Source organism: Mus caroli, chromosome 7 (assembly GCF_900094665.2).
Source record: "Mus caroli chromosome 7, CAROLI_EIJ_v1.1, whole genome shotgun sequence".
NCBI classification, from domain to species: domain Eukaryota; kingdom Metazoa; phylum Chordata; class Mammalia; order Rodentia; family Muridae; genus Mus; species Mus caroli.
This window is the reverse complement of record NC_034576.1, coordinates 112,284,020-112,296,980: the sequence shown is the minus strand read 5'-3', so window position 1 is coordinate 112,296,980 and position 12,961 is coordinate 112,284,020. Positions and strand designations below refer to the sequence as shown.

The window sequence follows — 12,961 nt, the reverse complement described above, 5'->3', positions numbered from 1 at the left end:
TGGCTCACAACCATCCATAATGAGATCTGACGCCCTCTTCTGGTGCATCTGAAGACAGCTACAGTGTACTTAGATATAATAATAAATAAATTTTTTTTTAAAAAGGACAATCAAATAGAATTAACAAAAAATAAATTAAAAACAAAATTATCTAGCCAAACTGAAAAGGTCAGAGAACAGGAGGGGTCTGGATATCATTCAGTCACATTGGATACATCTATGGGATTCTTTTAAAAAGTAACAACAACAGCAACAACTTTAATCTTTAATTTGAGTTCCTGGAGAGATGGCTCAGCAGTTAAGACCACTGATTGCTCTTCCAGAGGTCCTGAGTTCAATTCCCAGCAACTACATGGTGGCTCACATGGGATCTGATGCCCTCTTCTGGTATGTCTGAAGACAGCTTCAGTGTACTTACTCATACATAAAATAAATAAATAAATAAATCTTAAAAAGAAAAAATATCTTTAATTGAAACCTCCACGCTCCTTCAAGCACGATGGCTTACCTGCCACGGTCACTGCCTCCGTCAGGCACAGGGTAACATGTTGAGCCTCCATTCCTCCTCCAGGAAATTCTGTCATCCCCTGAGAATCCCGATTTATTTGTGCTAACAACATTTTCTACCTTGAAGAAAAATATGAGCAGTTGAGAAAGAAGGAATGGTGCACATGAATCCAAGCTGAGATACTACAGCAGATAAAGGCACTTATATTCAAGTCTGATGACCTGAGTTTCATCCCTAGAATTCCCTTAGTAGAATGAGAGAACTGGCTCCTGCAAGTCATACACAGGTAAACACCAGTGAGCTGATTAAATACACTGTGATGGTTTATATATGCTTGGGTCAGATAGTAGCACTATTAGGAGGTGTGGCCTTGTTGGAGTAGGTGTGTTACAGGGTGTGGGCTTTAAGACCCTCATCCTAGCAGCCTTCAGATGAAGATGTAGAACCCTCAGCTCTGCCTGCACCAGGCCTGCCTGGATGTTGCTGTGCTCCCTCCTTGATAATGGACTGAATCTCTGAATGAATAAGCCAGCCCCAATTAAATGTCCTTATAAGAGTTGTCTTGGTTGTGGTGTTTGTTCACAGCAGTAAAACCCTAAGACAGAAGTTGGTACCAGGGGCTCCAGTATTGTTGTGATAGGCCTGACCATGCTTTTGTTTGGAAGAATGTGGATTTTTTTGGAAAGCCATGGAATGCTTTAAATGGGACTTACTGAGCTATCCTAGTAGGAATATGGAAGACTTTGTTGCTGAGAGTGATTTGAACTGTGCAGTCCTGGCCCAAGAGGTTTGGAGGAGAATTTCAGTATGTGACATAGAATCTGTTTTTGTGGTATTTTGGTGAAGAATGTGGCTACTTCTGCCCTTGTCTGAAGAGTCTGCCTGAGGCTAAGGAGAAGAGATTTGTATCAACAAAGTCTGAAAAGAGCCCAGCAGAGACTTTTTTTCTCTGATTAAGTCTTGTGAAGAGCATTTTAAACAAGCATAGCAAGCAGGAAGAATATAGACTATATGGTTTGAATTTTAAAGAGAGCTGAATCCTATGTTCTTGGAGATAACAGATTTAAGGAATTTGGGGGTAAGAGCCAGTATTTAAAGTAATTTATAGTAATTAAAGTAATACTTTAATTTAGATCCAGGCATGATGGCACACACCTTTAATTCCAGAAGACAAAGCCAAACTGGTCTCTAACCTGGGACATGGCAGGTTGTAGGTGAAGAAAAGCTTAAATCCAGCATGGTGGGGCATCTCTATCCCAGCAGTACAGGAGACAGAGCCATGCAGAGCTCTGGGTTCAAGGTCAATCTACAGAGCAAATTCCAGGAAATGCAAGCTTAGGCCATGAGGAAGTTGGAAAACTGAAAACTGGTAATAGAACAAAGGTGGGTTGGGGGCTGGGAGAAGAATGTTCCAGCCCCAGTAAGAATCAGAACACGGCAGCTTTGGCCATGTGGCACTGGCTTTAGAGTGAAAAGAGAAGGGACTACTGGGACAATTGATGCTGGCTAGCTGGAGCTAAGAAGTTGGTGGTGATTAAAAAGAGACCAGGATGGGGCTGGAGAGATGGCTCAGCTGTTAAGAGCACTGAGTGCACTTCCAGAGGTCCTGAGTTCAATTCCCAGCAACCACATGGTGGCTCACAACCATCTACAATGGGATCCGATGTTCTCTGCTGGTGCATGAAGACGATGACAGTGTACTTACATAGCCAAGGTTGTACCTCGTGCTGCAGCTGCATTTGGTAATGTGTAAGAAGCACCCAGGCTATTTGGAAGGCATGAAGGGGTCATGAAGATCAGCTAAGCAGTGTGAGAGGCTATGGAAGGCCATTGGTGAAGGTACAGTCTCAGTTGCAGTTGATGGCCCAGGACTGAAGGGATCATGCAAAGGATTTGAGGCTTGGCACCATGAAGAGAGCCTATGAGAGGCTATTGGTGATGCCTAGTTGCAGTGGAATACCTCAGTGTATTGGGGATGCCAGTACCATGGGACGATCACCAAGAACAGTGACAGAAGTGGAGTGGATCAACCTGACCTTAGACTGATACAGAGGGCAGAGCTGGAGAAGTGACGCTAGCCCTTTGGAAGAGTCCAGAAGATTGTGTGTGGATCCCAGACATTGGAACAGGAAGCTGTAACATTGAAGTTGCCTTGAAGACCCTAAGATTTTTGAGATGCCAGAGCCATAGGATATTTGCTGAAGAATGCTGCTAATAGGGAGTGGAACCAGCCCAGAAGAAAGAAGTTTGTTACTTTCAACAAAGATGAAAAAGGAGCTGGAGATCTGAAGACTGCTTTGACTAGACTTGGAGATGCATAGTTTGGAGTTTGCCCAGCTGGTTTCCTGTCTTGGTTTGGGGATTACAGGTATGGCCCCCATAGACTCATATATTTCAAGAAGCCTATGGGGGTCAGGGAGTGGAATATGATGGTTTGTATATGCTTTGGCCAGGGAGTGGCACTATTAGGAGGTGTGGCCTTGTTGGAGTAGGTGTGTCACTGTGGGCATGGGTTATAATACCCTAGTCCTAGTTACCTAGAAGTCAATCTTCCACTAGCAGCCTTCAGATGAAGATGTGGAACTCTCAGCTCTGCCTGCACCAGGCCTGCCTGGATGCTGCCATGCTCCCACCTTGATGATAATGGACTGAACCTCTGAACAAGTAAGCCAGCCCCAATTAAATGTTGTCCTTTCTAAGACTTGCCTTGGTCATGATGTCTGTTCACAGCAGTAAAATCCTAACTAAACATACACAAATATAAAAATCTTGACCAGGCATGGTAGCATACATATGCCTTTAATCCTAGAATTTAGTAGGCAGAGGCAGGCAGATCTTTGTGAGTTCGAGGCCAGCCTAGTGTACAGAGAGAGCTCCAGGATAGCCAGGGCTACACAGAGAAACTCTATTTCAGAAAAATAAAACAGGGCTGGAGAGATGGCTCAGCGGTTAAGAGCACTGACTGCTCTTCCAAAGGTCCTGAGTTCAAATCCCAGTAATCACATGGTGGCTCACAACCATCCTTAATGAGATCTGACGCCCTCTTCTGTTGCATCTGAAGATAGCTACTTAGATATAATAATAGATAAATTTAAAAAAAAAAAGAAAAAGAAAAAAGAAAAACAAAGTAAACAAACTAAAAAACCCGCCGGAGAGATGGCTCAGCGATTAAGAGCACTGACTGCTCTGCCAAAGGTCCCGAGTTCAAATCCCAGCAACCACATGGTGGCTCACAACCATCTGCAATGAGATCTGATACCCTCTTCTGGTGCATCTGAAGACAGCTACAGTGTATTCATATATAATAATAAATAAATCTTTAAAAAAAACCCCAAACCCTAGCCTAGTCTAAATAACGAATCTCTGCCTCTGAAGGTGGCTGTTATCTCTACCTCCGTATTATGGATGAACTCTGATGAAATCCAAGATCAAGTTTATTCAGTACCAGTCTGACCAACAAGTCAACCCAGAGGTTACTGACAGGAGCATGTGGTGAAGATTCAAGGACTAGACCAGAGATCCACCTGCCTCTGCCTCCTGAGTACTGGGATTAAGGGCCACCACACCTGGCCCAGTTTCTATTAAACTACATAATTTATCTTTCAAGTTACAGTCTCCAGGAGCTAAAGAGATGGCTTAGTGGTTAAGGGCACTGACTGTTCTTCCAGAGGCCCTGAGTTCGATTCCCAGCAACCACATGGTGGCTTAAAGTCATCTATAATGAATGCCCTGCCCTCTTCTGGTGTCTGAAGATAGCTACAGTGTACTCATATACATAAAATAAATAAATCTTTTTAAAAAAATTATAGTCCCAGCATTTTTCACTTCTGTAAATCCTTATGAGACCAAAAGTATTCATAACCATCATTCATTGTTCACATAAAAGATTTATAAGGGGGGGGGGGGCTGGAGAGATGGCTCAGTGGGTAAGAGCACTGACAGCTCTTCCAAAGGTCCTGAGTTCAAATCCCAGCAACCACATGGCGGCTCACAACTACCGGTAATGAGATCTGACACCCTCTTCTGGTGCATCTGAAGACAGCTACAGTGTACTTAATGTATAATAATAAATAAATCTTAATAAAAAAATTATAGGGTGGGGTTGATATTGTTTGAGTCAATGACAAGCTGAGGGTATAAATTTCAGGTGACTAATGCTTAATATGCACACTCACTGTCTTAGTTAGGGTTTTACGGCTGTGAACAGACACTATGACCAAGGAAAGTCTTATAAGGACATTTAATTGGGGCTGGCTTATAGGTTCAGAGGTTCACTTCATTATCATCAAGGCAGGAACATGGCAGCATCCAGGCAGGCATGGTACAGAAGGAGTTGAGAGTTCTGAAGGCTGCTAGGAGAACATTCCCTTTCAGGCAGCTAGGATGAGTGTCTGAAAGCCCACACCCACAGTGACACATCTACTCCAACAGGGCCACACCTTCTCACAGTCCACTTCCTGGGCTGAGCATATAAAACCATCACATACACCATCCTGGGCTTAGTCCCTGGCACTAAACAAGACAAATTCTTTTCTTTATAAGCAATTTAGCTTTTTTTTTTTTTTGAGACAGGGTTTCTCTGTATAACCCTGGCTGTCCTGGAACTCAACTCTGTAGACCAGGCTGGCCTTGAACTCAGAAATCCGCCTGCCTCTGCCTCCCAAGTGCTGAGATTAAAGGTGTGCGCCACCACTGCCTGGCAGCATTTTTCTAATTATATACTAGGCACATATTGTTTTCTTATTAAAAATAATCATTTAGGACCAGCAATGGCTTATTGGATGCCTGCCATCCAACCAGACAACCCATTAATTCCTGGGACCCATATGATAGAAGAAGAGAATCAATTCTTCTGACCTGCACCATGATTTTAAAGACAGTACCTTATAGAGCCTATGCTGGTCTTGAACTTGTTATACAGACAAGAATGACCTTGACTGCATTTCTGGCTCTCCTGCCTCTACTTCTTCAGTGCAGGGATTACAGGCAGGAAACGCCACACAGGGTTTATTCACTGCTAGATGAAACCAGGGCCTCATGCATGCTAGACAAACACTCTATCAACTCAGAGGGGGAAGCTTTTTAAATAGTCTGTAAAAACATTCTAGGGGTTGTGAGCAAGCACAAGAACCTCAGCTCTGAACAAAACAAAATATTGTTCTAGTTTACGTTCCTCTAAAGAGAAAGAGAAACTCAGGATCCTTACAACACAATCTTAGAATCCCTTCAGAAATGAACACTGCCACCCCCATGCCCAACTGCTGGCAGAATTAACCCCAAATCAGAAGTAACTCCATCTGGCTCCTTACCTCCCACTTAAGATCCTTACCCTTGGAAACCTATTCAAAAGTGTGTGCATATAATGCTGATGTATGTAAATACGCACCTAATTGCCAAGTGCATGTTATCATAGAAATAGAGAAGAAATCTCCTTTGCTGTATAGTTAATTGTTGTTAGTACTGTTTTGTTTTGTTTTAAAGATTTATTTATTTATTATATGTAAGTACACTGTAGCTGTCCTCAGATACTCCAGAAGAGGGCATCAGATTTCGTTAGAAATGGTTGTGAGCCACCATGTGGTTGCTGGGATTTTTGAACTCAGGACCTTCGGAAGAGCAGTTGGTGCTCTTAACCACTGAGCCATCTCACCAGCCCAGTACTGTGTTTTTGTCTCACTTTTTTTTTTTTGAGTTGCAGGATAGAGAACCCAAGGCCTCATACCCATTACCCAATCGCACCATAACTGGACAACTTGTACTAATTATTACAAAGACAAATGAGGGCTCAGCCATTAAGAGTATGTACTACCCTCACAAAGGATCCCAGTTCAACTGCTCGCATCCAGATCAGGCAACTCACAACTGCTTGTAATTATACTCCAGAGATCTGATGCCTCTGGCCTCATGGACATTATTCCTACACACACCTGTCAACAAACACATTAAATAATAAATCTCTCTCCCTTTTTTTAAAGGCACAGTCTCACCATGTAACCCTGGCTGGCCTGAACAAGAAAGAGATCTGCCTTCCTCTGTCTCCCAGGTACTGGAATTAAAGATGTGCACCATCGTGTCCATCAATAAAATGAACACAAAGATGTCCCACCATATGATTCTTAATATTTATCAAATACTTCTGAGGGCCTGTGAGGTGGCTCAGCAGATGCCAGGAATGACCTGATCCCTGGTTTCTGCAGAGGGGAAGGGAAAAAACTCCCTCAAGTTGTCTTCTGACCCCTGCATAGGCACTGCAGCAAGTGTGTGCCCACCTTCAAATAAATACATTATAATGAAAGCCTTTACAACACTTGTGTAAGTGTGTACTGTTCAATGAAGCACTAACAAACAAAAAGCTGGGCGTGGTGGCGCACGCCTTTAATCCCAGCACTCGGGAGGCAGAGGCAGGAGGATTTCTGAGTTCGAGGCCAGCCTGGTCTACAGAGTGAGTTCCAGGACAGCCAAGGCTACACAGAGAAACCCTGTCTCGAAAAAACCAAAAAAAAAAAAAAAACAAACAAAAAAAAGATCAACAATGTAAAAACCCATTAAGAAGATGTTAAATATCCTGCCCACAAATGAATGACACAGCCTGACTCTATAGCTCCTGGCTATTACCTGCAAGACCCTGGCTTTGAGCCGGGCATGGTGGCGCATGCCTTTAATCCCAGTTTGGAGAAACCAAAAAAAAAAAAGACCCTGGCTTTGACCTCCAGTCAGCAGTAAAAAGAGACATAAAACAGTAAGATATGAGTCCAAGATGTGTAGTTAAGAAAAAAAGCAAAGAACATAAGAGTATTCCTGGTATGAAACACCCAGGTTTTAAAAACTGTATGTAATAACAAAGCAAGCATGTTATATAAATTCAAATAGTATCCCCCAGGAATAGGAAGGAATAAGAGATAAATGTAGAGGGTCTAAAATTTCAATATCCCATCCTACCCCCTGCAGAAGATCCAATATAATATTGAATAAGTGCTCTACCACTGAGCTATAGCCAGGACTAAAAAGCTTATTTCTTCAATTCCTGGGTCCCACATGGTAGAAGGAGAAACTGACTTCCACAACTTGTCCTTTGTCACAGGAACACCCAAACTTGTTCTCCCTTCCCCCTCTCTCACACACTTGCACATATGTGTGGACATGCTTTTTTTTTTTTTTTTTTTTGGTTTTTCACCAGGGTTTCTCTGTGTATCCCTGTCTGTCCTGGAGCTCACTCAGTAGACCATGCTGGCCTTGAACTCAAAAAACCCTGCCTCTGCCTCCCAAGTGTTCGGATTAAAGGCTTGGGCCACCACCGCCTGGCTGTGGACACAACGTTTAAATAGGGAAAAGATACAAGCATTTCTCCAAAGATAGATGAAAAGTAAACAGACAAATGCACAAGTGATGCATTTCACTAGCAATCAGAGAAATGCACACAAAACCCACAAGAGATGCTACCACTCATTCTCAATAGGATGTCTATGATAATATAGATGCCCCTGTGTGGGGTGAGACCCGGACTGTGAGGCAAGTAGCTAAGTTTAAGAACAGCCTGGACTACATAACACAACCCTGCCTCAAACAGAACGGAACAAAATGGAAGACTAGTAAGAACTGGCAAAGACGGCATAATCCCAGCACTCGGGAGGCAGAGGCAAGCGGATCTCAGAGAGTTCAAGGCCAGCCTGGTCTACAAAGCAGGACAGCGAGGACTAAACAGAGGTACCCTCCTTCAAAATAATAAGTAAATAAAAATAAATAAACAAACATTACGAAGGCATGAAGGAATTAGAAATTAGGAAACCCAGACTGGACTTGAACCACTAGCAATCACAGATGTGCTGGGATTACAGATGGGCGCCCGCCCCCAGCTATGAGCACAGCTCCACTAGGGCCTTATACCTGAGACAGAAACCCTGTCTAGAGGATCAGCACAATGACTTATAAGTAAAGGTGCTTCCTGCCAAGCCTGCTAAAACTCAACTCCCTGAGCCGGGCGTGGTGGCACACGCCTTTAATCCCAGCACTGCACTCAGGAGGCAGAGGCAGGCGGATTTCTGAGTTGGAGGCCAGCCTGGTCTACAAAGTGAGTTCCAGGACAGCCAGGGCTACACAGAGAAACCCTGTCTCGAAAAACCAAACAACAACAACAACAACAAGAAGCCTTAAGTCCCTGAGCCCCACATGGTGGAAAGAGACAACGCACTTTAGCTAGTTGTCCTCTGAACTCTGTACGTACACTATGGCACACACAGACCAAGAAAATGAAAAAAAAAAAAAGTAAATTTAGGTAGCTGGAGAGATGGCTCTGTGGTTAAAATCACTGGTTGCTATTCTAGATGACCTGGGTTTGGTTCCCAGCACCAACATGGTGGTTCACAATCAATCACTATAACTCCAGTTCCAGGGGACCTGACCCTTTCTTCTGGCCTCCCTGAGCACCAGGCCAAGTATTTATAGTGTTTTTTTGTTGTTGTTTTTGTTTTTTTTTTCATTATGAGACAAGGTTTTTCTGTGTATTCCTGCCTGGCTATCTTGAAATTCCATCTGTAGATTCACCTGCCTCCAGAGTCCTGGAATTAAAGGCATGTACCACCTCTGTAGGCTTATTTTTCCTATTCCTGAGACAACCTCCAGTGTGACTGACTGCTGGCCTCCAACTAAGTACACAGCCAAAAATGACTCTTAACTGATCTTCCTGTCTCTACTCCCAAGTATTTATAGGTATACATTAGCATGGTGAGTTAATCTGCAGTCTTTAGGCCCGAATTTAAGGCCTTGTACCTGGTAGGTAAGCATTCCCACACTCACTATATCCTTAACCTGCTCTTCTCGTAGGATAGGGCTTTACTCCTAGGTAACTCAGGTTGGCCTTAAACTCAATCTGTAGTGGAGGCAGGCCTTGAATTTGAAATTTCTCCTATTTTTGCCTTGACAGCTTAGATTTCAAAGTTGAACTACCAGACTTAGTTTGGATTATTTTAGGTGAATTTGAACGTGTGTGAATTCTATCAAAAAGCTGCTATTCATATACTTGAGATCAGGAACTCAGTGTGTAGCTAGCTGTAAATCTGTAATAAAGAGTAGTCTTGAAATCCTCTAGCCTCAGACTCCGATTGCTGGAATTATAGACAGAGATACCATGCCCAGATAAAACAAATCAAAATAAACAAAGGGGAAGAGTATTTGTAGAGTCGATTGACTAATATCCAAATACTCAAAATGTCAGGGTAAGATTTATGATTCTTATTGTTTTTGTGATCTTTACATTTCACAATGAATTTACTATATATTTAGAATGAAGAAAGTGTTAAAATGTTACACAAGTTTTTGCCGAATAGAGCAGAACGCATCTTTCCTAGTAAAATTAAGGACCAAACTGAACACAATCTGAAACGAGCAATTTCTCACATTCCCAACGGAATATGCCAGATGATTTGAATATTTCAAAAGCGAAGGCAGAACTTGATTCTAAACAAACAGATGGGCAGTGGTATTCATTTCTACTTATTAAAACTTCGTTTAATGAAAGGGAGAAAGTAAAAAAGAGTGAACGAAAATCCAATTTTAAAACATTCCAAGAGACTATTTTTGAATATTCGATGTTAGGCCTCACAGACTTTTGAAAAATTGTGAAAACGAATAAATGTGCCTACGATCAGAATAGGAAGAAACCCGGGGGCGATATGCAGGCGTGTCCCCAGCCGCGGGGCCCGCGCCCCTGCTGGTGCCTGCAGAGAACCGAGGCCCGGAGGCCCAGTCCGACCGGCTTCGACACCGAGCGAGCGCCCAGGGACTCGCTCCGCGCGAAGGTCAGGTCGAGCAGAGCCGCCCGGCTCCCGAGAGCTCCACCCTCCCCTCCTGCTCTCCCTCCCCTCAGCGGCCCCCTAAGGGGACAGGCGGGGCGCTGGGTGAAGGGGGGTGGGGTGGCGTCCTCAGAGGGAAAGGCTCCGCCGCCCTAGAGTGGCGGCCTCGGGTTATTAATAAACTCGGATTCTGCCCGGGCTCCGCTACGAAGGTGGCCGTAGGATCGGCCAGGCCTGAGGGCCAGCATGAGCAGCTAGAGGGAGAGCCCGGGCCCGAGTGGGCCCGCGCCGTCGCACTGAGGGCGGCGGCCGGGCGGAGAATAATGCACACTGGGTAAAAACACATTTATATACGAACCTCCGAGAAAATTTTCCAACAATTCCTTCGTCCGACCACCATGCACCAGGACAGGAAACAGCCGCCCGGCCCCCAGGCCCCGCAACCCGCATAGCAATTCTGAGTCCCGCCCCTACCCTCCATTGGGCTGTCTTTACGTCACTCACTGGAAGACTATTGCTTTCGATTGGTCCAGATTTAGCTGACGGGCAGGAAACCGCCACTAACTACGCCCACCTCGCCTGCGTCATTGTTGCCTGGCCTTCCTACCCGCTCATGAGTGGCTGGCGCCAGGTACGGAATCAAAGCTTCTGTGCCTGACTGGATGGTGAAACTGCTCATCGCGGACCACTCCGCCCCACTGACGAGTGAATTATGCCGATTCTGGGGCCCCAGCGGGAGGCGCCATTTTGTAGCAAGGGAGGGAGGTTCGTCCTTTTGATTGCCCGGGAGGGAAATAGGGTGATGGGCGCCATTTTCCCTACAGGGCTAATGTGGAGCCTGTGGAGCTCCCGGTGGCCCTGCCGGAGCGTGTATCGGAGGCCGGATGGGCCTTGCCTTTCTATTGCCGAGTGTTATTTCATTGGAAGGTTAGAGGAAGGCAGGAGTGCGGCCCGAACTGCCCACGCGCTCCCTAGGGGCTCTCGGAGTCGGCCGAGGCCTTCGCTTTGGGTCTCTGTGCCTAGCGCAGCTAATGCCGGAGACTGGGTTCGGAACCTGTCTAACCTTCCCCAATCTCCGGGCATGACCATGCCATGGGAGGTTGAGCTTTCTGCTTCTGCGGAGATCCCGGCGGAGCCGAGCTTCCGCTGGGAGGCAAAGCGAATGCTCTAGTGTGTCCGTGGACTCGTGGGTCGCTTGGGTCCTTTGCATGCGCTCTCTGTTGATTGGAACTGAAGGATGAAGAAAGCATCTGTTGGGCTCTTTAGCCTATTGAGACATTAGTTGTGGCGTGTGGTACGTTTTTTTGATCCTCTCCGCCCAACCCTTAAACCATTTCCAATACGAGGCATTTCAGAGTGCAGTAGCCGCAATGCCAGGTGTATATTCCAGAAAGATGGGGAGGCTGACCAGCATTAGCAGTCAGTCACTTGCATTTCAGATGATGTCATTGATGAAGTCGAAAAATAGCCGGGAGAAACTTGAGTTTGTAACTAAATCTAGTCGGAACCAACAGTATTACCTTCTCTTGCCCTCACCCCATCTGAGACTTTAGTTTGCAGTATAGTTCAGTAGGCTATGAATTTAACCGGAGATTATCCCTCTTGAAGTTTCCACAGCGCTAAGAGTAGGCTGTATAGCCTATGCCACATAAGGCCCAATAAATCACAATTTTTAAATATTAATCTAGCCAGGGCATAGTTACAGAATGGGTACTCAATAACAAGACTTAGAACATAGATCCTCTTATGGTTTTTCAGAGTGTGGCTGTCTGGCCTTGTATTTGCTATGTAGAGGGGAATTGATGACATGATCTTGACCTAATCCACCCACAACTCCCACCAAACTCTGGCACAAAAGGTACATGTCACCACTACGGTTTTGGTACTCTTGGACCTTTCTACCTCCACATGGCCACTAATGGGATTATAGGCATGTGCTACCATCTCTGGTGCTGAACAGTATTATTTTTGCTGTTTTTGTTTTTTCCAGACAGGGTCTCTCTGTGTAGCCCTGGCTGTCCTGGAACTCACTCTGTAGACCAGGTTGACCTCGAACTCGAAATCGGCCTGCCTCAGCCTCCCAAGTGCTGGGATTAAAGGCGTGCGCCACCACTGCCCAGCCGTTATGAATATTGTTATGAACAATGGTTAAACATTCCTAATGCAAATGCCACCACCATCTTGTACATGGGTTTAATCCCCAAGGACACAAAACACTTGGGCCCTTAAAATTAGGATATGACACTGGATTTTTAAAAAAGATTTTATTTAATGCTTCAGTGCTCTATCTGCATATACAACTGCATGCCAGAAGAGGGCATCAAATCCCATTACCACCATGTAGTTGCTGGTTATCAGGATCTCTGGAACCAGTTATTTCTCCAACCACAGATGGCATTTTATGATCAAAACATTAAATCATCTTTAAGTTTAGTACTCTGGGGTATAGGATTTACTAAACTTAAAGATGATTTAATGTTAGGTGTTGTGATTTCTTTTTTTTCTTTTTTTTTGGTTTTTCGAGACAGGGTTTCTCTGTGTAGCCCTGGCTGTCCTGGAACTCACTTCGTAGACCAGGCTGGCCTTGAACTCAGAAATCCGCCTGCCTCTGCCTCCCAAGTGCTAGGATTAAAGGCATGCGCCACCACACATAACACTTTTTATT

General features: G+C 44.8%; 1 protein-coding gene across 3 annotated transcripts in view; it reads right to left on the bottom strand.

Moving 5' to 3' along the window:
• Znf143 (zinc finger protein 143) overlaps window positions 1–10,765 on the bottom strand; it is a 37,746-nt gene extending 26,981 nt beyond the window's left edge. For 2 of the 3 annotated variants that reach the window (XM_021166789.2, XM_029479975.1), the window contains exons 1-2: window positions 10,655–10,735; window positions 509–627 (exon numbers count right to left, since the gene is read on the bottom strand). In XM_021166789.2, coding sequence (XP_021022448.1) covers window positions 509–620 — 112 coding nt within the window. In that variant the 5' untranslated portion in view covers window positions 621–627; window positions 10,655–10,735. Of the gene's footprint in view, window positions 1–508; window positions 628–10,654 lie in introns of all 3 variants that reach the window. The other variant, XM_021166790.1, reaches the window with a different exon arrangement.
• Window positions 10,766–12,961: the final 2,196 nt, after the last annotated feature.